Source organism: Camellia sinensis, chromosome 4, assembly GCF_055761805.1.
Source record: "Camellia sinensis isolate YWXY chromosome 4, ASM5576180v1, whole genome shotgun sequence".
In the NCBI taxonomy this organism is placed as follows: domain Eukaryota; kingdom Viridiplantae; phylum Streptophyta; class Magnoliopsida; order Ericales; family Theaceae; genus Camellia; species Camellia sinensis.
The window spans coordinates 55,300,678-55,327,429 of record NC_138964.1 but is presented as its reverse complement, the minus strand read 5'-3'; the positions used below and the strand labels follow the sequence as shown (position 1 = coordinate 55,327,429).

General features: G+C 41.7%; 1 protein-coding gene across 1 annotated transcript; it reads left to right on the top strand.

Moving 5' to 3' along the window:
- Positions 1-1,608: 1,608 nt before the first annotated feature.
- On the top strand, positions 1,609-24,429 carry LOC145823770 (uncharacterized). Its single transcript, XM_082923287.1, has 13 exons — positions 1,609-1,666; positions 2,337-2,554; positions 2,644-2,739; positions 5,252-5,370; positions 5,545-5,637; positions 10,487-10,950; positions 11,034-11,692; positions 11,769-11,901; positions 20,712-20,730; positions 21,566-22,029; positions 22,113-22,771; positions 22,848-23,402; positions 24,421-24,429. Exons 1-13 carry the CDS (start codon positions 1,609-1,611, stop codon positions 24,427-24,429), a joined length of 3,546 nt encoding a protein of 1,181 aa, XP_082779413.1.
- The last annotated feature ends 2,323 nt before the right edge of the window (positions 24,430-26,752 follow it).

Genomic DNA, 26,752 nt, shown 5'->3' with positions numbered 1-26,752 from the left:
GGATACCTATTTGTTCAAAATTTACAAACTTGTCTATCTATTAAAATGTTACCTATCTGTATATGTCATTTAATCTGTCCAACGATTTGTCAAATGTCCAATTATTGGTTCAAATGTGTACACATGTCACCTATATGTCTAACTATTTGTTCAAATCTACAAATATTTGTTCAAATGTGTACATGCGTTATCTATCGATTCACATATATATTCAATGTCGCCTATTTGTCTACTTCATTGCCACCAACCACTGGCACCGGCCACCGTTGCCCTCTACCGCCGACAACCCATGACTTTTCTAATCCTGGCGACTTTTTAACACATGTCTTTATTACCAAAAAAACATTAAACCTTTGACTAAATAACTTGTGACCCCATAAGAATGGATTTTTCACCAATTTTAACCCAAACAATTTTGTATTTATATCCTCAATAGTATCACTCTAAAATGAACCTTTCATCTTCAAATTTTTTATTTTATTTGTATTTATTTTTTTTTTCCGGTTGAAACAAACTAGTTTCTATATTAAACTATTTTTCATATCTATTAGTCATAGCATGAATAACATGGAATTTGATGATTCTGTTCTAATTTATGTTTTGATTTAATTGAAGAGTAAAATTGTTTGAAATCTTATAATTAATTCAGCATCATAATTCATTCTCATTTTGTCTTATTTATGTTTATGAGAGGCCAAAATTGCAGCTCAAACAAGCAAGAACCAAGCAGCAGAACACAACAGCAAAATAAGAGATCAAACCCAACCCTGGGTGGTCGACCAGTCAGTGAAAAAGTAGCCTGTTTTGCTCCAGTTTAGTCCAGCTTTGCTTTGGCTATTAGACTAGCAGTATACTCAATGGTCGTGGTAGTCATCCTTCACGACCATGACTCAATTGGACATCCAGGCAAATATCTGAGAGGACATACGGGTGGACGACCACTAAGAGAAAATGTTCACAGTGGTGATCTAGGTAGACGACCACCTTGTGAAAAGCTCACTGAAACTGTCAGATACTGAGAGCAAAAAAGAATTCATTACGAATTTTTCACCCATCATTCAACTAGAAAATCTCACATGGGCTGGAGACAACTTCTGAGCAATGAAATATATATCATCTCAACCCATCACCATTTTATCTTCTCACTGGGAAGAAGAAGACGGGCTTGTCAGACAAAACAGAACACTAAGCTCTGTTATATATATAGAGCTCTGTGAAGTAAAGAAGATAATAAAGAGAGAAATGAAGAAGGGAACAACGAACCAAGAAGTTTCATATCATTCATCAATTACATACTCTCTATACACTGAGTTCCTAAAGTGTTCTTCATCTGATCTTATCAACCTTCTTCAGTAAATTATACGTTAAGCTTTTAGTGTCAAGTCTATTTGCCTGTGCGAGGTTATCAGAAAAATTAGCGAGACTTGAGCCAAGATTTCTTTGATTTTATCATCAGTCTCAAACTCTTCCTTGGAGTTATCTGATGTATTCTCCATTCTTGTTTAATTCATTTCCTTCAGAAAACAAACACTGCCTTTAAGCCTTAAAGCATATACACCTTTGAGAGGTTTTACAGAAAAATATGAGAGCTTTAATTTTTGTATATACATGGGAGAGGTTATTCTTGTAACTTTCTTTGAAAGTAAAAATACTCATCTTGTAAGAGGTAACTAGCACTCCTGTAAAGCTAGAAAATCTGTGGAGGATTTCTCCATGTGTATGAGGTTACTAGCACCCCTGTGATGGTAGAAAATCCATGGAGGATTGCTCCATATACATGAGGTTGCTAGAATCCCTTGAAGCTAGAAGCATAGTGGAAAATCTCAAGTAAAGCTTGAGGAGTGGACGTAGGCTTGGTTGAAGTCAAACCACTATAAATATTGTTTGCATTCTCTTCTTTAATCTTTATACTTTCCTACTACTACTATAGCTATCTGATATTCATGTGTTCATCATTTGATTTACTCTCTGTGCTAGCTATACTTCATTGTTGTTTTGCTTGATCATTTACTGTTAAGTTCATCATTGTGCTTGTTATTAATTTGTTGTACTAGTTGTTAGTTTTATTGGGTAATTGTAAATTTTTATTTATAGAAATCCAATTCACGCCCTCTTGGGCAACAATTGGTATCAGAGCCTAGGGCTGGCTCTTGCTTAGATTTTATAATCTTGGAGTTTTTGATCCATGACAACCATATATAGTACTTACTCTGCTGTAGGTTAAGCATGCAATAGGCCATCTCTGTTTGACGGTAGCAATTATGATCACTGGAAAGAAAAAGTGACTTTGTATCTTCAAGCTACTAATTGTATTTTGTGGCTCATTATCACGAAAGGCCCTAAAACTCCTACCAAATTAGTAGACAATATTAGTGTGCCCAAAACTGAAGAAGAATATGATGTGTATAACTATAAACTATTACAAACTAATGCTAAGGCCAAACTCATCCTTGTATGTGGATTAGATGCATATGAGTACAATAGGATTTCTGGTTGTGATACAGCAAAAGCGATTTGGGATAAACTTAAAATTACCTATGAAGAAACCAGTCAAGTAAAAGAGTCACGTACTGATATGCTTATTCATGATTATGAGCTCTTTAAGATGGAATCCCATGAATCTATTTCTGAGATGTTTTCTAGATTTACCATGCTCTAAAATCTCTTGGTAAATCTTATACTAGTGTTGAACTTGTGAGAAAAAATCTTAGGCCTTTACCAAAGATTTGGGAGGCAAAAGTAACTGCTATTCAAGAAGCAAAGGATCTAACAAGATTAAGTATTAAAGAACTTTTGGGGTCACTCATAGCTTGTGAACCTACCATGATGGATGCAAAAAGAAAATTAAGTTATTTGGGAAGAAGATGTTGAAAGTTGCTCTGATGAGGAAAACAACAACAATGAAGCATCTCATCTATGCTTCATGGTAAAAGAAGATGATGAGGTAACCTTTAATTATGAAGAACTTGAAAATACTTTTAATGAACTTCATGATGAATTTAGAAAAGTTTGTGCTAAAAATTTATATGTTAAAGAAATTAGTTACTTCCCTTTCAAATGATATGGATGTATTGAAACTAGAAAATTCTACTTTGAAAAATGACTTTACATCTTAATAATGAGAAAAACATTTTGAAAAACAGTGTTGAGAATTTAAACAAAACACTTAAAAATTTTGTAAAAGGAAAAGGAAATCTCAACAAGCTTCTTGGAAATCAAAAATGTGTTTTCGATAAAGTAAGCATTGGTTTTGATCCTATCAAGAAATAAAAGAACTTCAAAGCCATTTTTGAAAAAGATCCTCCTAAGGTTTGTATGAGATCAAATGTTCTTGAGACCATGGACCCAAGAAAGCATGGGTACCAAGAAAGAAATCAAATTATTTTGTAGGTGAAACCTCAAAGAACACCAAGGACTTGGAGAGAAAATACACAACAAAAGTGTTCAATCTTAAGAGCAAAATCAGTCCCTATAAAAAGACAAATGATGTAATGAGAATCACCAAGACGAACAATAGAGGTAATGTATGGGTGAAGATTCCAAATAGGTAAATGAAAGTATAAACCTCTAACAGACCTTTAAGCTTAAAAGTTCTATATTCTTTAATGTGTAATCTATGTACAATAGGTTGAGTTTAATCATTACATTCATGAAACATAATTATGCTAAGTTTGATTAGTCATGTTATGCTTTACCATAATAACTATCATTGCACTCAAAAGTGAGATTTATATTATTTTGATGAATACCTATTAAAGTATAAATGATTCATGTATTCATTGACTATGTTATATCTTGTCATCTATTATTATGAAAAAGAGATAAGAAGTGATAAAATGTTTTCTTACTTGTAAGCATATTCTTATATTTTTCATCTCATATACATGACTACATACATATTTGATAATCCTTTTTGAGTAATATCATTATAGAATCAATTTTGATGATATAGCATGTTTTGAGATTGTATACTAACTACATTGCGAAAATTGTGTTTGGTACATCCATGTACTCTTGTGATCTCAGAATTATGCTCAATATGAAAAGGTCATGCTCATATGCTTGACATTGGAATATTTGATTAAGTTATGAAACATTTGATGTATTCAATTGTAAAAATAAATAAAAATAAATAAATAAAAAATCTTCAAACAATGTTTGAATAAAATGGAGAAATATATGTAGAGACATTGCATCTATTCCATTGAATATCATTTGAAGAAGAACTATATTGGCATATATCTCATGAAATGCTATTGAGTAATAACTGTCAAACTTAACTAGTTTATAGCATTCGTGTTTTGTACCACATTGAGTAAAATGATTATATCAAGCTTAAGCATGTGGATTGGATATAGTTGATGAAAATGCCTTTTGTTAAGTTTATGTGATTAATTGAGATGCATTATTTCTTGTTAGAACAAAGAACATAAAACTATTTTCTCATATACTATGTTATGTGCTAAGATTTGAAGAATCTAAAAATAGCATTCTAAACTCTTGATTCATCATGGCACCTATTGAATTGTTTCTTATTTTTCAAGTCTGTGTTTAAAGAGTGAAATTGAACAACATTTACAATGTGCATACATTTATTACCCTACATTATTGTGATTGTTTTATGATTGGATATATCTGCACAAGATCATAAGAGAAAAGGGAAGCACCAACTTAGGGAGAGAAATAATTTTGCTAAATATCTGTTAAAATCCCTTTGAAATAACTTCTGTATGAAAGGAAATTGAAGATTGAAAATTTTCCCACTCATGAATTAAAGGTATATCTCCTACTACTCTCTTAAGCAAACGGTAAATTTCATATGTTCTCTCATATCCTTTGAACTAACATTTTTCATTACAATAATATGAAAGGGATGATTATTCATGGAATTTAAATTTGCATCACATGGCTTGTAATGTATATGAAAGAAAAGAAATATGCTCTTGCCAACAAGGAAAAACGAAAATCATGCTTATGCTTAAATATGTGTTATATGTTGATTTCATGATTTACCAAGCATATAAACTGTTATACTTTGGACATGCTTTAGTTATAGAATTACCTTAGCTCCATGAGATTGTAATGAGATTAAGTTATTATGAACTATAATTGGTATTCTGCATAATGCTTATGGTATGATTGTTAAATCTTCTAGATTGCATGTTGGTAGCCTATTGGTATCATTGGGAGAAACAATTCAGTTATGAGCTTCTTTTTATCTTATCTCCTATTGCTCTTGTGAATGTAACAGGGGAAGTATTTCACTAAGTTGAACATGAATGTTTCTTTCAAAATTCGCTCAGATTGCATTTTGTTTCTGGTATCAAACATATGGGCTTACACCTACACCTTCATGCTGTTATTACTCCGGTATTGAATTGCATGATCATTGCGTGCTGCTATTTTTCTCTTCTCGACATTGGTAACATACTTAATATGGATGATTATTTGAGCTATAATGAGACTTGCCATTTTTCATCATCCCATATTGCAAAGTAGTGCCAATTTCCCTCATTGTTCTTGATAATGTTGATAATGTCACAGGGGAAGAGAAAGAGTTGATTGTTTTGGTATCTCTATTTTTGGTATCTTAATTCTTACAAACATGATCTTTGAGCTTCTTAAGTTGCTGATAATGTAAGAGTAACATTTTTTTCCTCAGGAGGAAAGTGACTTAAACATTAATTCCTTATTTAGTTTTGATAATGTCATAGGGGAAGAGAATGGATGTTTATGAATATGAATGTGACTTTGTCAAGGGGAGAGAATTAAAGGAGAGCATGCCTTGAGGGGGAGTTGTTCTTCACTCCAAACAAATCAAAGCATCCTTTTGTGCAATCATCAAAATATGAGAGATTGCTAGTCATAGCATTAATAAAATGGATTTTGATGATTCTATTCTGATTTAGGTTTTGATTTAATTGAAGAGTTAAATTGCTTGAAATCTTATAATTAATTTAACATCAAAACCCATCCTCATTTATCTTATTTATGTTTATTAGAGGCCAAAATTGCAGCTTAAACAAGCAAGAACCAAGCAACAAAACATAACAGCAAAGAGCAGCAAAACAAGAGATCAAACCCAACCTTGGGCGGGCAATCGAGTAGTCAACTGGTCAGTGAAAAATCAACCTGTTTTGCTCTAATTCAGTCCAACTTTGCTCCAGCTGTCAGACCAGCAGTATAATCGATGACCGCAGTAGTCACCCTTCACAACCGGGACTCAACCGGACATTAGGAAGGACGTCTGAGCGGATGACCACCAAGAGAAAATGTTCACAGTGGTCATCTGGGTGGACGACCACCTTGTGCAGAGCTCATTGAAACTGTCAGATGCTGAGAGCATAAAAGAATTCATTCTGAATTTTTCACCCATCATTCAATGAGCAAATCTCACATGGGCTAGAGACAACTTCTGAGCAATAAATTATATATCATCTCAACCCATCACCATCCCATATCCTCAACGAGAAGAAAAAGATGGGCGTGTCAGTCAAAACAGAGCACTGAGCTCTACTATACATATAAAGCTCTGTGAAGTAAAGAAGATAATAGAGAGAAATAGAGAAGCGAACAACAAACTAATAAATTCCTTATCATTCATCATTCACATACTCTCTATACATTGAGTTCCTGAAGTGTTCTTCATTTGGGCTTATCATTCTTCAGTAGATTATACATTGAGATTTTAGCCTTAAGCCTACTTGTTTGTAACAGGTTTTTAGAAAAATCAAAGAGACTTGAGCCAAGAAAATTTCTTTGATTCTATCGTCAGTCTGAAACTCATTCTTAGAGTTATCTGAAGTATTCTCCATTCTTGTTTAATTAATTTCCTTCAGAAAACAAATACTAAGCCTAAGCCTTAAGCATATATATCTTTGAGAGGTTTTACAGAAAAATCTGAGCTTCAATTTTTTGTACCTACCTGTGAGAGGTTATTCTTGTAGCTTTCTTTGAAAGCAAAAATACTCATCTTGTAAGAGGTAACTAGCACTCCTGTAAAGCTAGAAAATTTGTGAAAAATTGCTCCATGTGTATGAAGTTACTAGCGCCTCTGTGAAGTTGAAAATCTGTGGAGGATTGCTCCATATGCATGAGGTTGCTAGCACCCCTATGAAGGTAAAAGCACAATGAAAAATCTCAAGTGAAATTTGAGGAGTGGACGTAGGCTTGATTGAACCGAACTACTATAAATCTTGTTTGCATTCTCTTCCCTAATCTCTTTACTTACCTACTACTGTTATAGCTATCTGATATTCCTATGTTAATCATATGATTTACTCTCTGTGTTAGCTATACTTCATTGTTATTTTATTTGATCATTTACTGTTAAGTTCATAATTATGCTTTAATTTGTTGGACTAGTTCTTAATTTTACTAGGTAATTATTAATTTTTATTTATAGAAATCCAATTCACCCCTTAGATTGCCTTTTAGATAGCAATATCTTTTGCATTGGCTGCCATGGCTGAGTATCTCATTCACTCATTATTCTCTGTCACTGTATGCAGCCAAAACTTGTACAGTAAAGTAATATATTAATATTTTTCAAATAAAATATTATGGGGCTGGTATTAAATTAAAAAAACAAAAAATTCCAACTTATACAATTTAAAATATATTCAATTAATTACTTCAATAATAAGTAATTTTATAAAACTTTAGGTGCAGTCCCGCAATCGCTCCCCTCAGTCTATTCGTGACTAATTAAGTTCTTAGTTGCCCATGTGGTTCATTCACGAAAGTTAAGATGATTATGAATTTCAATACACCTAATATTAAAAAAATATTACGGGGCAAGTATTAAATTTTTAAAAAATAAATCTTAGAAAGCCAACTTATATAATTTAAATATTTTTTATTAACACGTCAATAATAAATGATTTTTCCAAACTTTAGGTGCATTCCCCAGTCGCTCTTCTGGGTCCATTCCTGACTAATTAAGTACTAGTTGTCCATGTGTTCATGTAAGAAAGTTAGCATAATTTGAAATTTCAAGGGACAAACAAATTGGTAATCTTGCCTTGTAAACTTGAACTTCTTACAAATAAAGATCATGATTGAGACGTCCTCCTACTACCAACCATCAACATGATGTTATTTTCTATTTTCTCCATGACTGACTTTGAAATCGTGTTTTGGATATTAAATTTACTAAGGAAAAATAGAAATAAAATAATTTTGATCTTATCCCTTGTTTGTTGATCTTGTTGAATGGTTTAGAAGGAAAATCACTTTGATCTCTTGTTTTTGGAGAAACAAGTGGGTCATGAAGAATGAAAAGTCTTGCTTTCAAGTTTATCCGCTGGCAATATGCGTGTAGGTTTAGAATCCGATCATGCTACCGATAGAAAACTAAATGAATCACTTATATTCTGTACGGGGAGGAAATAATTCTCCTCGTATAATCCTGTTGACCAAATCCACGCTCCTCCGTACGACGTCGCTTTGTCACCTGAAAACACAAACGTGAGCTAGCCGGCGGGTGTGTGCCGGAAACCTCTCCGATGCCTAAGTCAGAAAACTTGACAAATAGACAAAGCTCTAAGTTCTCAGAAAGATTGTGTTCAATTACCTCCTCCAAGGTGTTGCTTGTGAGCTTTTATAAGTTTCGTATGGCACAATCCTAGTAGGACTTGTACTTCTCCATGCAGAGTCCTCCTAGGATTCATTCTCCTAGGGATAATGCTTATCCTTTTGCACCCTCCCCCACTGCTTAAACCAAGTGGGATGGTTTTTTATAGGACCGAACTTACACATGACCGAAGTAAAATTGGCTATACCGAGCCACAGAGGGCCGAACTATACTTAGCTCGGTCTGCTCCTCCAATTGATTACTTCGGCTGCCCTGTTTGACCTTGATGTGCTTAGTTCAAACTTTCAAGTAGCAAGTTCTGACCGTCCCAACCGCTGTATGTCACGACCGGACTAATTCTGAAACCGGTCTTCCCAGAACATACTGCGGCCGGACTAACTCTGAGACCGGCCTAACTCCGAGTTGTCTCCGGACCGGAGTGGCTTTACTCTTCCTTGGACCGGAGTAATCTCATCTCCTCGGGCCGAAGTAATTTTGTCTCCTTAAGGCCGGAGTAACCTTGCCCCTAGGCCGAAGTAGCCATTACGGCCTTTTTACTTAGTCCTTCGCGTTTTGGGCCTCGAAGCCAAACTCGGAGCTCGGCCCAATTTTTCCCAAAAATTACCCTCTCAATTGCCCCTTAATTCCATCTGTGCAACAAGATTGGGATTACCAGTCTACTGGCCGAGCTAGAGTTTCATTAGGCTTTTTCAGCCGATCTAAGAACCCTTTAGCCTCTCTAGCCGATCTAACTTTACCTCGGATATCACTATGTCCGGTCAAAAACGTCTCTTCAATCACAGCGACTGTAACGCTTCTCATTCCAATGACACGTGGCAGGCTCTGATTGGTTAAGGACGGCTGTCACGCCGTCTTCGTGTTTTGTGATCTTGAAACGGTTCCCGCCCAAATTTTGGGCTTTCTAACAAAAGTAATTCCTGAGGCTAGGGTCTCTACACTTTTGCTATTCCTTCGTCTTCTCTCTCTGTTCTCTTGCTGCTCGAGTTCTGAGCTTACTGTGTTCGTGCTTCTGTTGCTGCTACTGCTCCATCTTCAGCTTCTTCTTCTTCAATCTGGTAAGCAGGTCTACCCTTCTCGCTTTTGTTACTTGTTTTTCCATCTGTTTTTGCTTTGTATGCTTTTTTGCAAACATTTTTCTTCATTTGTCTGCTTTGCTCTTCGTACTTTGATGAAGAAACCATAGAACCCAAGAATATATGTCATATACCCTAGAGAAAACTCGATTTCGATCCAGAATCACATCCCAACCGAACCAGGATACTGTTTGTGTTGTGTATGTAGATAGATTTCAGAGAACAACCGAACTAGGACTCAAAGGAATAGCAGTAGTTTCTTCTCAACCACTCTAGCCAAGATAAACTCACCGGAAAAACGTGCACGTACCGAACTAGGTACTCCGGTCAATAACCGAGCTAAGGCTTTCGGGGCCCAGCCGGCTTTCTTAGTTCTTAAACCGAACTCAGAAAGCCGCCCCTAGGGGCTTCGACCGAAGTAACTTTCCTCAAACTGCAACCGATTTAGGCCTTGGGACTAAACCAGCTTTCTGAGTTTTTTAGACCGAACTCAGAAAGCTGCCCCTAGACGTTAAAACCGGTCTAACCTGCTCAAAACCGAGTTAACCAACCTTCTGATGAGCCGAGGTAGAACCAGCCCACTGAGCCGAAGTAGGATTTGTATATCTTGCTTATAATTTGTAGCGCGGTCCCACGATCTGTGCTTAACCCCTTTGTTTTCTACCTTGCAGACTTAGGTTGCCCAGGCACTCCTACGTGTGCTCAACCGGGCTACTGAGCCAAATTTTCGTACCGAAATAATTTATTCGTAACTTATTCAACAAATGGGTAAGTATAGATATTTAGTCGAAACCCCTGGTGGTATGGCCGAATTCAGGCAGGACTACCAGATTCCTGATGATGTCCAACTGGAGTTGGCCAAGAAAGATGCTACTCCGTGGGACAATGAAGGCTCCGTCCCTTTTACCCTTCAGTCAATAATTGAAACCGGACTACGGTTTCCTGTCCAACCGCTCATCTGCGAATTTCTTAGACAGACTAGGTTATGTCCTACCCAACTGTCCACCAATACTTACCGTATTATAATGGGAATAGACGCATTAAACCACCAAACCGGACTTAATCTTGGTCTAGCCGAAATATTCCATCAGTATTCCATCGGCTCAAAGAATGCTGGGTGGGTCTACTACCTCAGAATTCGCCGCCGCCGAGAGAAGATAATTAAGCATACTCCGGACAAAGATCTTAACGATGATGATTTCCTTTGGGTCTCTGGGAATTTTGAGGATTTTCAAGCTCAAATTCCTGGCCGACCTATAAATTGGAAAATGGGAGAGCCTGGTAATTTTGCTTCGGTCTTCTGTCTTGTTTGTTATCTCGGTTGTTTAGTTTATTAGCCGAACTAACACTTCTCTTTATTGCAGATTTCGCCCATCTCCGTTCCCTGTACAGTTATCCCAACCTTGGGGTTCTGCGAGCCGCACTACGGGTTAAAGAAAGAAGTTGGTCAAAGCTTCTAAATTTTGAGCCGACCTACCGGTATAGCGGTCGCCGCAAAGCAAAGGTAACTGATTTTCTTCTCGAGGAAGCACCGGAGCCGGACCCAACTCTGCCCGAGATAAGGCTTGTCCCTCTAACAGCAGAAGAAGAGATGGCGAAAAGGAGCAGAGTTAGGGCCCTTCTTACCGAAACGGCTAGGCCCGAAGTAACGCCTCCCAGTCAATCGCAGCCTGCCGTTGTCGCCCTCCCTTCCCAACAGCCATCCTCTTCCCGCCGGACCAAACGTCCCCGGACTGCCGAACCCGAACGAGTTTTGGTTGATGAAGAACCTGTCATTCAGCCGAGCTTACCACCAAGCCCTCGACCGGAGTCTTCCGACCGGACCATTAGTTGCTGGGCACCGAAGCTATCTTTCAACGACCGAGACATTCTGGAAACAGACTCGGTTGTTGCTGAGAAGGACCACCTGTTGGCCATCAATTTGGCCAAGAGTGTGTGTCTGCCTAAAGACATGGAACATCACCACAAACAGTTAACCACCGAGCTGAAGTCCATCCGGTCAGCCACGAAATCAATGATTCTGGTAAGTAACTTCGGTCGTATTTCTGTTTTTCTACTTTTCTTTTTCTTCGGCTAAATTGAAGTTGTTGCTTTGTCAGGCTATCCAGAAAAATCAAATCACCCATAGGAAGGTGCTGGAGCTGAGGAAAGTGACAAGGCAAGCTGCGGCAGAGGCGGAGGCGAAATCGGCCGAACTAGAGGAGGCCAGAAAGGAAATGGCCGAACTCCGAGGTGAGGTCGGTCGTCTGACCGGAATGGTTAGTTCGGCCGAGGCCGAAAAGCAAAAGACTGCCATCGTGCTGAAGGACAAGTACTTGCGCGAGTTGCTAAAACTTGAAAGAAAGAAGGATGCCGAAATAAAAGAGAAGGTGAAGGAAGCCGACAAACAAGGCTTCAAGAGGGCAGAGGATGCTTATGCCCAACAATGCAATGCGGCCAAGGATCTGTTCTTTAAGTGCGGCTGGAGGGGAGCCGTTGAGAAGCTCGGTCATGATCCTCAGACCGAGGTTTTCAACCCTCCAGCCTACTTTATACCGAACTCCCTGATGGATTATGCCACGGCCATGCAACAGCAGTTCCTTGAGGGTTCAGACGATGAAGTTTCTGATGAAGACTCTGCCCCTGAGGATACTTCGGTTGTGAATGCAGATCAGGTAGTTCGGTCGGAGCCCGTGGTGGAAGATCTAACTCTTGATCAACCAAGTGAAGCCGTGGCTCCAGCCGAATCCGTTCTTCCTTCTGAAAATGTTGTAGTGCTCGAAACCGGTCTTCAAGTTGACGCCGATGCTGCCTTCGACGCCGAAATAGATGAACTTTTTTCTTAATTTTGTAGTCTTTTCTTTGTAACCGAACTAAGCAGCCTTGTAATGACTTCTTTTTGAATGAAAATTTTACTTCTCTTATTCCGGTTATTGTGTATATGCTTGCATTTGTAATGTCTTCTATTACTCCAAGTGTTGTTTCGGTTTTTGGTTGGTTAAACTATACTTACCAGCCAACCACTCCTTAGCCGACATAATTGCTTCGGCTGGGGAGTACTAAGTGTTGGTTTAATCCAGCCAACCACTCTTCAGCCTTACACTTACTTCGGCTGAAGAGTAACAAGAGTTGGTTTATTCCAGCCAACCACTCCTTAGTCATGCACTTACTTCGGCTAAGGAGTACAAAGTGTTGGTTTAATCCCGCCAACCACTCTTCAGCCTTACACTTACTTCGGCTGAAGAGTAACAAGAGTTGGTTTATTCCAGCCAACCACTCCTTAGTCATGCACTTACTTCGGCTAAGGAGTGCAAAGTGTTGGTTTAATCCAGCCAACCACTCTTCAGCCTTACACTTACTTCGGCTGAAGAGTAACAAGAGTTGGTTTATTCCAGCCAACCACTCCTTAGTCATGCACTTACTTCGGCTAAGGAGTACAAAGTGTTGGTTTGTTCCAGCCAACCACTCTTCAGCCTTACACTTACTTCGGCTGAAGAGTAACAAGAGTTGGTTTATTCCAGCCAACCATTGAAGTTTGTTTTTCCAGCTAACTTCTAGTATTTGGTTATTCCGACCAAATGTCCTGCAGCCTGGATCCTTATCCTGGGCTTAGGATGGGTGTTGGTTTAATCCAGCCAACCTTTAAGTTAGTTTTTCCAGCTAACTTAGAGTAACATGTTTGTAATATACGTAAGTCTTGAAAGCTAACTTTTACAAAGGGTAATTTGCGCCAAAAAGAATTTCTTATTTTATTGAAGGAAGAGAAAATTACATATGCTTGAAAAAGAAAAAGCTAAAAGTAAAATAACTTGAGATTGGCCGTGTTCCATGGCCTAGGGATTGCCTTGCCGTCCTTGTCTTCTAGGTGGTATGCCCCTTTGCCGGCTAACCCAACCACTTTATAAGGACCTTCCCAATTTGGGCCTAACTTGCCGTCTCCTGGGACCAAGGTGTTTCCCATTACTTTGCGCAATACCCAATCGCCAATTTTGAATTGTCTTGGATGAACTTTTTTGCTGTATTTTTTGATTAACTCTCGTTGGTACGCGGCGATGTGGACCAATGCTCTTTCTCTTCTTTCTTCTGCAAGGTTGAGTTCTAAGGCTATGGCTTCTCCATTTAAGTCTGGATCAAAATTTTCGCTTCGAATTGTGGGAAGGCCAACTTCTAGTGGGATCACTGCTTCCATGCCATAGGCTAAGGAAAATGGTGTTTCTCCAGTTGATCGCCGAGGTGTGGTGCGGTAAGCCCATAAAACATGAGGAAGTTCATCCGCCCACTTGCCTTTTGCTTTCTCTAGCCTTTTCTTTAGTCCATCCAAGACGACTTTATTTGATGCTTCAGCCTGCCCATTTGCTTGAGGATACGCCGGTGTGGAATTGTAGAACTCTATCTTGTATTCTTCACAAAAGCTTCTGAAGATTCTGCCGTCGAACTGAGTTCCATTGTCTGAGATCAGTGCTTTTGGTATGCCAAACCGAGTGATAATATTTTGCCAAACAAACTTCTTCACATCTTTTTCTTTGATTGACGCCAATGCTTCTGCTTCTACCCACTTTGTGAAGTAGTCTGTTGCTGCGAGAAAGAATTTTCTGCCTCCGGGTGCTGGTGGAAGTGGTCCTACTATGTCTAAGCCCCACATTGCGAAAGGCCATGGGCTAGTTAAAGGTAGGAGTTCTCTTGCTGGTTGATGTATTTGGTGCGCGAATTTCTGGCATTTTTCACACTTTTTCACATATTTTTCTGAGTCTGCTTGCATATATGGCCACCAATATCCTTGCGAAATAGCCCTGTAGGCGAGCGACCTTCCCCCTTGATGACTTCCACATACCCCTTCATGTATTTCGAACAGGAAGGCTTCTACTTTGTTGGGATGAACGCACTTGAGGTAAGGCCCCGAGAATGACTTCTTGTATAATGCAAAAGATGGAGACAGCCAAAATCGCTGCGACTTTGCCCTTATTTTGTTGGCTTCTTTTTTCTCTTCTGGTAGGATGCCGTCTTTTAGGAACAGGATGATGGGGTCCATCCAGGAGGGCCCTAACTCTGCGCAAAATACTTCTTCTGCTTCGGGGTCTTCTATGCTTGGTCTTGGTAAGAAGTCGATGAGTAATGGATGAGGGATTGATGTATCTGCCATTGAAGCCAGGCCGGCTAGTTCGTCCGCTCGGCTGTTTTCCTCCCTGCCAATTTGTTCTATCCTTACCACATCAAACTTTTTGATCTCCATTCTGACTAGTTCTTGGTACTTGGCCATTCTGTCATCCTTTGCTTCGTATTCGCCAGAAATTTGGTTTACCACCAGCAGAGAGTCACTGTATACCATTACTTCGGCTGCTTTCATGAAGTGTGCCGATTTGAGTCCTGCGATAAGCGCCTCATACTCTGCTTCATTGTTGGATGCTGGGAAGCCAAGGTTGATTGCTTGCTCTATAACCAGGCCGTCTGGAGAGATGAGGACTATGCCAAGCCCTGCACCATGTCGGTTGGATGCTCCATCCACAAAGAGCTTCCACATCTCTCCAACAAATAGTTTCCAGCATGTGGAAGGGTCAGATGATGCCGTGGGGTCAAGGATGGTGTTTTCTTCAAAGTCCATATTGGCTGTCTGCCCTTCGTCCTCTGTTTGAACTGTTGGTGAGCCTTTGTTTGTCTCTTCCTTGCTATCCTTAGCATGATCTGCCTTGGTGCTTGATCGACTACCTTCTACTAGGGGTTGCGCTATTCCGGCGTCAACTTCTGTCCCTAGTTTTGTTGATGGACTACCTTCCACTAGGGGTTGCGCTATTTCGGCGTCAACTTCCGTCCCTAGTTCGGTTGTTACAGTCAGGTCGACTGGGCAGATATGATGACTTCCAGGAGTGAATTCTGCGATGAAATCTGCCAAGGATTGGGCTTTTATTGCGGTTTTGGGTTGGAACTTGACGTCGAATTGTCCCAATTCTACTGCCCACTTCAGAATTCGCCCACTAAAGTTTGCCCTTTCAAATAGAGCTTTTAGTGGAAAGGCTGTGAGGACGACTATGGTGTGGGCGTGAAAGTAATGTGCCAACTTTCTGGATGCCATCATTAATGCTAATGCTAGTTTCTCTAAGGGCAAGTACCTTGTTTCGGCTCCTAATAATGTCTTGCTGACATAAAAGATGGGCAAGTGTTGTATTCCTTCTGCACGAACCAACACTGCGCTAACTGCGTGCTGAGAAACTGCCAGGTACAAAAAGAGTTCTTCACCAGGTACTGGAGTGACAAGTAGTGGTGGGGAAGACATGTACTCCTTTAAGCTTTCCAGAGCTCGGTCGCATTCTTCATCCCATTCAAACTTGGCCTTTAAAGCTTGGAAGAACGGTCGTAGTCTGTCCGACGATCTGCTTATGAACCGGTTGAGTGCAGCCGCCATACCAGTGAGATGCTGCACTTCTTTGACTGAGTTTGGTCTCTCCAATTCCTGGATGGCTTTGATCTGAGAGGGGTCTGCTTCTATGCCTCGGTTGGTCACCAGGAAGCCCAAGAATTTGCCAGATCCAACTCCGAATGCGCATTTGGATGCGTTGAGGCGTAGCTTGTGTTTCTTCAGGATCTGGAACATCTCTCCTAGGTCTTTCAGATGGTCATTCTTATCCTTGCTTTTGACCACCATGTCGTCGATGTACGCCTCCATTGTTCTGCCTAACAATGGTTCAAACATCTTGGTGACCATCCTTTGGAATGTCGCCCCTGCGTTTTTTAGGCCGAAGGGCATGACCTTGTAGCAATATAACCCCCTTGGTGTTGTGAAGGATGTGACCTCCTGGTCTGGTTCATGCATGGCGATCTGGTGGTAGCCTCTGTATGCATCCAAAAAGCTGAGTCGGTTATGTCCTGCCGTTAAGTCCACCAGTTGATCTATCCTTGGTAGAGGGAAGCTATCTTTTGGGCACGCTTTGTTGACTGTTTTGTAGTCGACGCAGACACGCCATTTACCATTCTTTTTTGGCACTACGACGGTGTTGGAGATCCATTTTGGGTAGTGCACTTCCCTTATCGCTCCTGCCTCCAATAGGTTGCCTACCTCTTCTGCCACTATTTCGGCGTGGTGGAGTGCCGATCTGCGCGTGCGTTGAATGACTGGTCTGGCGGATGGGTGGACATTGAGTTGGTGACTGATGAAGTTTGGGTCAATGCCTGGCATGTCGTAAGGTGTCCAGGCAAACACTTCGATATTAGAGGTCAAGAATTCCAAGACCTCTAATCTCTCAGCGCTGGACAATGATGAGCCAAGCAAGAAGAACTTATCCGGGTTCTTCTCATCTATTTTTACCTCCACCAAGTCTTCCACCGCTTTCTGATCAGCCTCTTTGCCGACGTCTGCGAATAGTTCATTACTCTCTGGTTCTTCCACCGAATGAACGTATCCTTTGGCAGCTCGGCTTCCATTTGCTGTGGCGAAGCACTGTTTTGACATGATTTGATCGCCATAGACTTCTTCAATTATACCGGCGTCATTGGGGAACCGCATTACCTGATGGTATGATGACGCTACCGAACGCATAGCATGTAGCCATGTTCTGCCCAGGATGATGTTGTAGGTGGAAGGGACCTTCAATACCCAGAACTCCACCTGCTTTGATACACTTCCTGCTCTGACTGGAAGGATTATTTTGCCGACAGGCCACTCTGGCATGGAGTTGAATCCAATCAGGGGAGAAACTGCAGGCGCCAAGTCTTTGTCTTGCAGTTTTAGTTGTTTGAATGTGTCGTAATACATGATCTCACATGAACTACCCTGGTCAATCAGAATCCGCTTGACGTCAAAATCCTTGACTCGGAGAGTGACAACCAGGGCATCATTATGGGGGCAGTAAATTCGTTCCAAGTCCTTATCCGAAAAGGACATGACGTTTGTTGCCTCTGTCCTCCCCTTCTTGATGGCGGGTTGGGAACTTAATACTTCCCTAAAGTGTTCAGCCTTCTTGATTGAACCTCTAAGCTCGCATACGCGCTCAGGTTCAAAAACTCCATGAATTACATTGATAATGCCTTGTGGTGGTGCGTCATTTGGCATTCTGTTGGGTTGGTCATGATCTTGGGGGGCCGGTTGCGCTCCTCCTTCAATGTATTCGTCCAAGTGGCCTGCTGCCACCAATTCTTCTAAATGCTGTCTTAGGGGCGTGCAATTCTCAGTTCGGTGCCCCTTTTCTTTGTGGAAGGTGCACCGTGATCTGTCGTCGTAATTCTTCTGAGCTTCTCCAAGCTTGGCTGGCCACTTGACAAAAGGCTCATCCTTGATTTCGCTCAGAATCCGATATATTGGTTTTTTGAACACCGTGGTTATGGCAGTGCGAATTCTTAGCCATCTTTTGTCTGGGTCTTCTCCGTTATCTCGTCTGCCACGTCCATTTTTGTTACTTCGGTCCACCGTATTAACCTTTGCTGAGGTTTTCTTTTCTGGTACAGTGGCCGCACTTGTTTTGGCTTTGGAACGTGCGCCATCTTCTTCTACCCTGATGTGCTGATGCACTCTCTCCATCAGGGCTTCCATGGTGAGGGGTGGCGTCATGGTAATTGAATCCCTTAGTCGGTTCCCTACTGGTAGGCCTCTTTTATATTGCGCAATGGCTAGATTGGTGGGGCAGTCTCCAATCTGGTTGAATGTCTCCCAGTAGCGACTGTTGTAAGATCTGAGGGTTTCTTTCTCACCCATGTCGATGGAGAGTAGCTGGTCTATCTCCACCGGTGTTTTAGTATTTGTCCGAAACCTTGTTACGAACGCTTCTGCCAATTGGGCCCAGGAGGCTATGCTGCCCTCTGGGAGTTTTTCGAACCAAGTCAAGCCTAAGTCGCCCAGACTTGATGGGAAGAGTATGCACATTAGGGCCTCGTTTCGCCTGTACACAGCCATAACTTGGCGAAAGTGGCTGAGGTGAGAATACGGATCCGTCTTCCCTTCATATGTATTGAACTTCGGCTGAAGGAAGCCTGATGGTAGGGGTGCGTTTTCGATCGCTGGGACAAACGGCGAAGTCTGTAGTCTTGCCAATGCTTTGTCCGCTGGTTCGTAGGCCGGTCGCGGTATTGGCATTCCAACCTCGACGCTTCCATGCGTTCGAGGAGCCAACCGTTGTAGGGCCGAAATTCGGTGTGGATCCTTTGCCCTGGCATCCTCCTTGCATCGTGCTTTTTCTTCTAGTACGGTTCGTAAGTCGGATGACCTGGGTAGCTCGGTTTGTCTGGATCTGGTTTGGTGTGAATGTGAAGGCCAATACGTACTTCCTTCAGTATACGATCTTTCGGATCTCGTCCTCTCAGACCTGGAGTGACGAGTTCTTGAAGATAAGGAGTGAGTGTCGCCTGTCCTGAGGCTTCTGCTCTCTCCTTGGGAGGGCGTAGTATTCCTACTACGATTCTCTGAGTGGTGAGGGGGCGTTTTATGCTTGCGCCCCTCTCCTGTCGCCACATCTTTGGTCTTTATCTGGCGTTTTAAAGTCTCCATGTCCGCCGCCATCCTTCGAATTAGTTCATCCTGTTCCTTTACGCGATCTTCCAGGGCTTGAGGATCAATCCTCCTCCTTTGCCTGTCGGGACTTTGAGAGTGACGAGGGCTGCCATTCCGCCTTCCCCTGCCACTCCTCCTGGAATTATGTTGTTGGGGCTCCAAGTCCGCCATGGGAGGGACAGCAGGTAATCCCTCACGCCTTGCGCCCCCTTCTGGAGTTAGTCCGTCGACGGCGGACTGCGGCAAGTCTTCAATGTGTGCCATTGAATGAGAAAAGGAGAAGCTTAGTCAAGAGGTTTTTGTTCTTGTCTGTTCTTCCCACAGACGGCGCCAATTGTACGGGGAGGAAATAATTCTCCTCGTATAATCCTGTTGACCAAATCCACGCTCCTCCGTACGACGTCGCTTTGTCACCTGAAAACACAAACGTGAGCTAGCCGGCGGGTGTGTGCCGGAAACCTCTCCGATGCCTAAGTCAGAAAACTTGACAAATAGACAAAGCTCTAAGTTCTCAGAAAGATTGTGTTCAATTACCTCCTCCAAGGTGTTGCTTGTGAGCTTTTATAAGTTTCGTATGGCACAATCCTAGTAGGACTTGTACTTCTCCATGCAGAGTCCTCCTAGGATTCATTCTCCTAGGGATAATGCTTATCCTTTTGCACCCTCCCCCACTGCTTAAACCAAGTGGGATGGTTTTTTATAGGACCGAACTTACACATGACCGAAGTAAAATTGGCTATACCGAGCCACAGAGGGCCGAACTATACTTAGCTCGGTCTGCTCCTCCAATTGATTACTTCGGCTGCCCTGTTTGACCTTGATGTGCTTAGTTCAAACTTTCAAGTAGCAAGTTCTGACCGTCCCAACCGCTGTATGTCACGACCGGACTAATTCTGAAACCGGTCTTCCCAGAACATACTGCGGCCGGACTAACTCTGAGACCGGCCTAACTCCGAGTTGTCTCCGGACCGGAGTGGCTTTACTCTTCCTTGGACCGGAGTAATCTCATCTCCTCGGGCCGAAGTAATTTTGTCTCCTTAAGGCCGGAGTAACCTTGCCCCTAGGCCGAAGTAGCCATTACGGCCTTTTTACTTAGTCCTTCGCGTTTTGGGCCTCGAAGCCAAACTCGGAGCTCGGCCCAATTTTTCCCAAAAATTACCCTCTCAATTGCCCCTTAATTCCATCTGTGCAACAAGATTGGGATTACCAGTCTACTGGCCGAGCTAGAGTTTCATTAGGCTTTTTCAGCCGATCTAAGAACCCTTTAGCCTCTCTAGCCGATCTAACTTTACCTCGGATATCACTATGTCCGGTCAAAAACGTCTCTTCAATCACAGCGACTGTAACGCTTCTCATTCCAATGACACGTGGCAGGCTCTGATTGGTTAAGGACGGCTGTCACGCCGTCTTCGTGTTTTGTGATCTTGAAACGGTTCCCGCCCAAATTTTGGGCTTTCTAACAAAAGTAATTCCTGAGGCTAGGGTCTCTACACTTTTGCTATTCCTTCGTCTTCTCTCTCTGTTCTCTTGCTGCTCGAGTTCTGAGCTTACTGTGTTCGTGCTTCTGTTGCTGCTACTGCTCCATCTTCAGCTTCTTCTTCTTCAATCTGGTAAGCAGGTCTACCCTTCTCGCTTTTGTTACTTGTTTTTCCATCTGTTTTTGCTTTGTATGCTTTTTTGCAAACATTTTTCTTCATTTGTCTGCTTTGCTCTTCGTACTTTGATGAAGAAACCATAGAACCCAAGAATATATGTCATATACCCTAGAGAAAACTCGATTTCGATCCAGAATCACATCCCAACCGAACCAGGATACTGTTTGTGTTGTGTATGTAGATAGATTTCAGAGAACAACCGAACTAGGACTCAAAGGAATAGCAGTAGTTTCTTCTCAACCACTCTAGCCAAGATAAACTCACCGGAAAAACGTGCACGTACCGAACTAGGTACTCCGGTCAATAACCGAGCTAAGGCTTTCGGGGCCCAGCCGGCTTTCTTAGTTCTTAAACCGAACTCAGAAAGCCGCCCCTAGGGGCTTCGACCGAAGTAACTTTCCTCAAACTGCAACCGATTTAGGCCTTGGGACTAAACCAGCTTTCTGAGTTTTTTAGACCGAACTCAGAAAGCTGCCCCTAGACGTTAAAACCGGTCTAACCTGCTCAAAACCGAGTTAACCAACCTTCTGATGAGCCGAGGTAGAACCAGCCCACTGAGCCGAAGTAGGATTTGTATATCTTGCTTATAATTTGTAGCGCGGTCCCACGATCTGTGCTTAACCCCTTTGTTTTCTACCTTGCAGACTTAGGTTGCCCAGGCACTCCTACGTGTGCTCAACCGGGCTACTGAGCCAAATTTTCGTACCGAAATAATTTATTCGTAACTTATTCAACAAATGGGTAAGTATAGATATTTAGTCGAAACCCCTGGTGGTATGGCCGAATTCAGGCAGGACTACCAGATTCCTGATGATGTCCAACTGGAGTTGGCCAAGAAAGATGCTACTCCGTGGGACAATGAAGGCTCCGTCCCTTTTACCCTTCAGTCAATAATTGAAACCGGACTACGGTTTCCTGTCCAACCGCTCATCTGCGAATTTCTTAGACAGACTAGGTTATGTCCTACCCAACTGTCCACCAATACTTACCGTATTATAATGGGAATAGACGCATTAAACCACCAAACCGGACTTAATCTTGGTCTAGCCGAAATATTCCATCAGTATTCCATCGGCTCAAAGAATGCTGGGTGGGTCTACTACCTCAGAATTCGCCGCCGCCGAGAGAAGATAATTAAGCATACTCCGGACAAAGATCTTAACGATGATGATTTCCTTTGGGTCTCTGGGAATTTTGAGGATTTTCAAGCTCAAATTCCTGGCCGACCTATAAATTGGAAAATGGGAGAGCCTGGTAATTTTGCTTCGGTCTTCTGTCTTGTTTGTTATCTCGGTTGTTTAGTTTATTAGCCGAACTAACACTTCTCTTTATTACAGATTTCGCCCATCTCCGTTCCCTGTACAGTTATCCCAACCTTGGGGTTCTGCGAGCCGCACTACGGGTTAAAGAAAGAAGTTGGTCAAAGCTTCTAAATTTTGAGCCGACCTACCGGTATAGCGGTCGCCGCAAAGCAAAGGTAACTGATTTTCTTCTCGAGGAAGCACCGGAGCCGGACCCAACTCTGCCCGAGATAAGGCTTGTCCCTCTAACAGCAGAAGAAGAGATGGCGAAAAGGAGCAGAGTTAGGGCCCTTCTTACCGAAACGGCTAGGCCCGAAGTAACGCCTCCCAGTCAATCGCAGCCTGCCGTTGTCGCCCTCCCTTCCCAACAGCCATCCTCTTCCCGCCGGACCAAACGTCCCCGGACTGCCGAACCCGAACGAGTTTTGGTTGATGAAGAACCTGTCATTCAGCCGAGCTTACCACCAAGCCCTCGACCGGAGTCTTCCGACCGGACCATTAGTTGCTGGGCACCGAAGCTATCTTTCAACGACCGAGACATTCTGGAAACAGACTCGGTTGTTGCTGAGAAGGACCACCTGTTGGCCATCAATTTGGCCAAGAGTGTGTGTCTGCCTAAAGACATGGAACATCACCACAAACAGTTAACCACCGAGCTGAAGTCCATCCGGTCAGCCACGAAATCAATGATTCTGGTAAGTAACTTCGGTCGTATTTCTGTTTTTCTACTTTTCTTTTTCTTCGGCTAAATTGAAGTTGTTGCTTTGTCAGGCTATCCAGAAAAATCAAATCACCCATAGGAAGGTGCTGGAGCTGAGGAAAGTGACAAGGCAAGCTGCGACAGAGGCGGAGGCGAAATCGGCCGAACTAGAGGAGGCCAGAAAGGAAATGGCCGAACTCCGAGGTGAGGTCGGTCGTCTGACCGGAATGGTTAGTTCGGCCGAGGCCGAAAAGCAAAAGACTGCCATCGTGCTGAAGGACAAGTACTTGCGCGAGTTGCTAAAACTTGAAAGAAAGAAGGATGCCGAAATAAAAGAGAAGGTGAAGGAAGCCGACAAACAAGGCTTCAAGAGGGCAGAGGATGCTTATGCCCAACAATGCAATGCGGCCAAGGATCTGTTCTTTAAGTGCGGCTGGAGGGGAGCCGTTGAGAAGCTCGGTCATGATCCTCAGACCGAGGTTTTCAACCCTCCAGCCTACTTTATACCGAACTCCCTGATGGATTATGCCACGGCCATGCAACAGCAGTTCCTTGAGGGTTCAGACGATGAAGTTTCTGATGAAGACTCTGCCCCTGAGGATACTTCGGTTGTGAATGCAGATCAGGTAGTTCGGTCGGAGCCCGTGGTGGAAGATCTAACTCTTGATCAACCAAGTGAAGCCGTGGCTCCAGCCGAATCCGTTCTTCCTTCTGAAAATGTTGTAGTGCTCGAAACCGGTCTTCAAGTTGACGCCGATGCTGCCTTCGACGCCGAAATAGATGAACTTTTTTCTTAATTTTGTAGTCTTTTCTTTGTAACCGAACTAAGCAGCCTTGTAATGACTTCTTTTTGAATGAAAATTTTACTTCTCTTATTCCGGTTATTGTGTATATGCTTGCATTTGTAATGTCTTCTATTACTCCAAGTGTTGTTTCGGTTTTTGGTTGGTTAAACTATACTTACCAGCCAACCACTCCTTAGCCGACATAATTGCTTCGGCTGGGGAGTACTAAGTGTTGGTTTAATCCAGCCAACCACTCTTCAGCCTTACACTTACTTCGGCTGAAGAGTAACAAGAGTTGGTTTATTCCAGCCAACCACTCCTTAGTCATGCACTTACTTCGGCTAAGGAGTACAAAGTGTTGGTTTAATCCCGCCAACCACTCTTCAGCCTTACACTTACTTCGGCTGAAGAGTAACAAGAGTTGGTTTATTCCAGCCAACCACTCCTTAGTCATGCACTTACTTCGGCTAAGGAGTGCAAAGTGTTGGTTTAATCCAGCCAACCACTCTTCAGCCTTACACTTACTTCGGCTGAAGAGTAACAAGAGTTGGTTTATTCCAGCCAACCACTCCTTAGTCATGCACTTACTTCGGCTAAGGAGTACAAAGTGTTGGTTTTGAAGAATGAATCACTTATATTCTTAGAACTGAGGTATTTGAAGAATGATTTTTTAGCCCCCTTTTAACTATCTCAACAACAAATTGTTGCATAACATAAACAAAAACGATAAGAACTCATAAATTCTACTCCAAAATTTATTCAAAAAGTGAACGTATTATATACATTTAAACTTGAACCACATCTATTATCAATCTGATTCATACAATTTAAATTGTAATTATTTTTGAGTATTTTTCAGAACATGTAGTATTACTATTGAAGGAGCAGAATATAAATATGTTGGATCCAAGCTTTGGGCCGATCTAATCCACTAAGCCCAAATCCAAGTGAGTCAAATGAATGTGTGGGCCAACCAGTTAAGCCCATCTCCATGAAGAATGATCTTCCCAACTCTTCAACCACTTAGGCGCAATACGCAGTAGGCTAGGCCAAGCTGCTAGACCTAATACATTGACCAAACTGATGGGTCGAACCCATTATCAAAACCGAAGTGAGCCAAGCCCACACAAAGAAATCCAAAAGGACCAGTCCATCTTTACAAGCAATCTTATAAAAGGTCAAGCCAAGGCACATCGGTACAGAGTTGAGGAAACCTCTTAGAGAAACGTGGAAGTTGTAAACACATGCATGTGCAAACAGCCACCTCAGTAGGTCCTCCCTCCAGAATCACGGAAACAGTTAGCAAAGGAACTGTGATTTGTTATATACATGGTTACAATGAGCACATGTATCCATGGTCAACTACCTTGAGGTCCTCCACCTTGACCAATGTTAAGGGAAGTTTTGAAACACCAAAACTCCATGAAACCATCTTAGCAACAAGTAAAGTACTCTGTACAAGCCTCACTCTCTTCACATTGAAGGCAACATAACTCAATTGAACTTGAACTAACTTACGCTATCTCTACCCAAACACTCTTTCTTTCAATCTCACTATGCCTAGAGAAAGCCCTTCATCTTCTCCGATCAGTCATTCCCATGCCAAAGGGGTTTTCCGACTAACCCCAGCTGAGCAACTCTGGTAGTGTTCTATGTTACAGGTCCCCAATTTCTATACAGTCTATTTCAAGCTGCGAAGTTTCGATCTACTTTCATCTAGTGTGGGATTCAATACGCACAACTATAACATAATTTTGTCATCAAAATTTTTTAAACTATTGAGTCAACAAACAAAAATCAATAAGTATAACAAAAGTATGGAATCCTCTCTCTAATATTTTTATCACTTTCACATATCTCGAAATTCTCACTAAATCGTGAGTCTAAGAGCATCTCCAGCAGCTTGGCTATTCTTTCCTTTTAGCCATAGAAGCGAGCTTGGAAGGGTAAAACATTGCTCCAGCAGACTCGCTCAAGGATCGCTACAATGGTGGTGAGCTACAGTACCTCGCCAGGACAAGCGAGGTACTGTTCATGCACCTTTTAATTTTTTATTTATTTTTGGCTCCTGAACTTTGTTTTTGGCGGTAAAATTAATGTCATTCTGTTAATGCCATTCTGTTATTAGTATAATTTTGATAGATAACAGAAAATATTGATCAATCTTCAATGGGTTCAGAAAATATTGATGAAACAGAGAAGAAAATTTATACAGACTATTTTCTTTCTTTGTTTCTGGCTAATAGTAAAAAGTATTCATGAAAAATCAAAGATTACATCTTGCATATATTTGAAATTGTTGAATTTGGTTTAGTATTTGATGTTTCTTCGGATTTGGATAACATAGAACACAATTTAATGCTGTTGCACAATGGCCTGTCAACTGTTTGATAAAATGCTTATAAGAAACTTAGGCTACTAAAATGAAGTGAGTGATACTATATAACTGTTGATTAGTGGGTTCAAAGATTGATTTGAAATAGCTAACCTTTCTATGTCGCGACATGTAACTGGACCAAAGCATTACTGGTCAATCGATTTTGTTGCTTCTGGTGTTCTAAACGTTAATGTCATGGAGACAATTTCGAATATATGATGGCTTTGTGGTTGCTAGTATTTTATATCTGTTGTAGGCGTTGAATCAATTTGTTGCTAGAACATTAGAAGAAAAGGAAAAAAAGAGAAAAAATAGTGTTATAGTTCATATTTTGTGTTTGGTCACATTGGTGCAATATATTCCTGAACAGGTGAATATATGGGTTCAGAGATTGAAATTGTTGAGGAGAGATTGAAGTCTTTCCTTGGTCAACTCCAAACGGAATGTGGCATCCTTGATAGAAGTTTCCTTGGATCATTTGGGTTCTGTGACATATAAGGTTAATGATCATTTGAGAATTTTTTGGGCTTTTGCACCTACTTTTTCTTTGTAGATTATGCTGAAACTCAGCTCAAGAAATTGTGGTTGCAGAGATAAGTTTGGATTTATATGTGTACATCATTATTATTCAACATCACTGAAATAATTTAGAGGTGATGAACGCCACATCATTATTATGCTGATCGTGCGCTTCTACTGCAGCTTGAATTCGAAGAAAAAGTGAACGCTTCATCCGAAACCTCCTTCGAAATAGCTCAGGAGGATATACAGGCGATTCAGCAAAATAGTCGAGAAAAAGCCTTTCATGACCTTG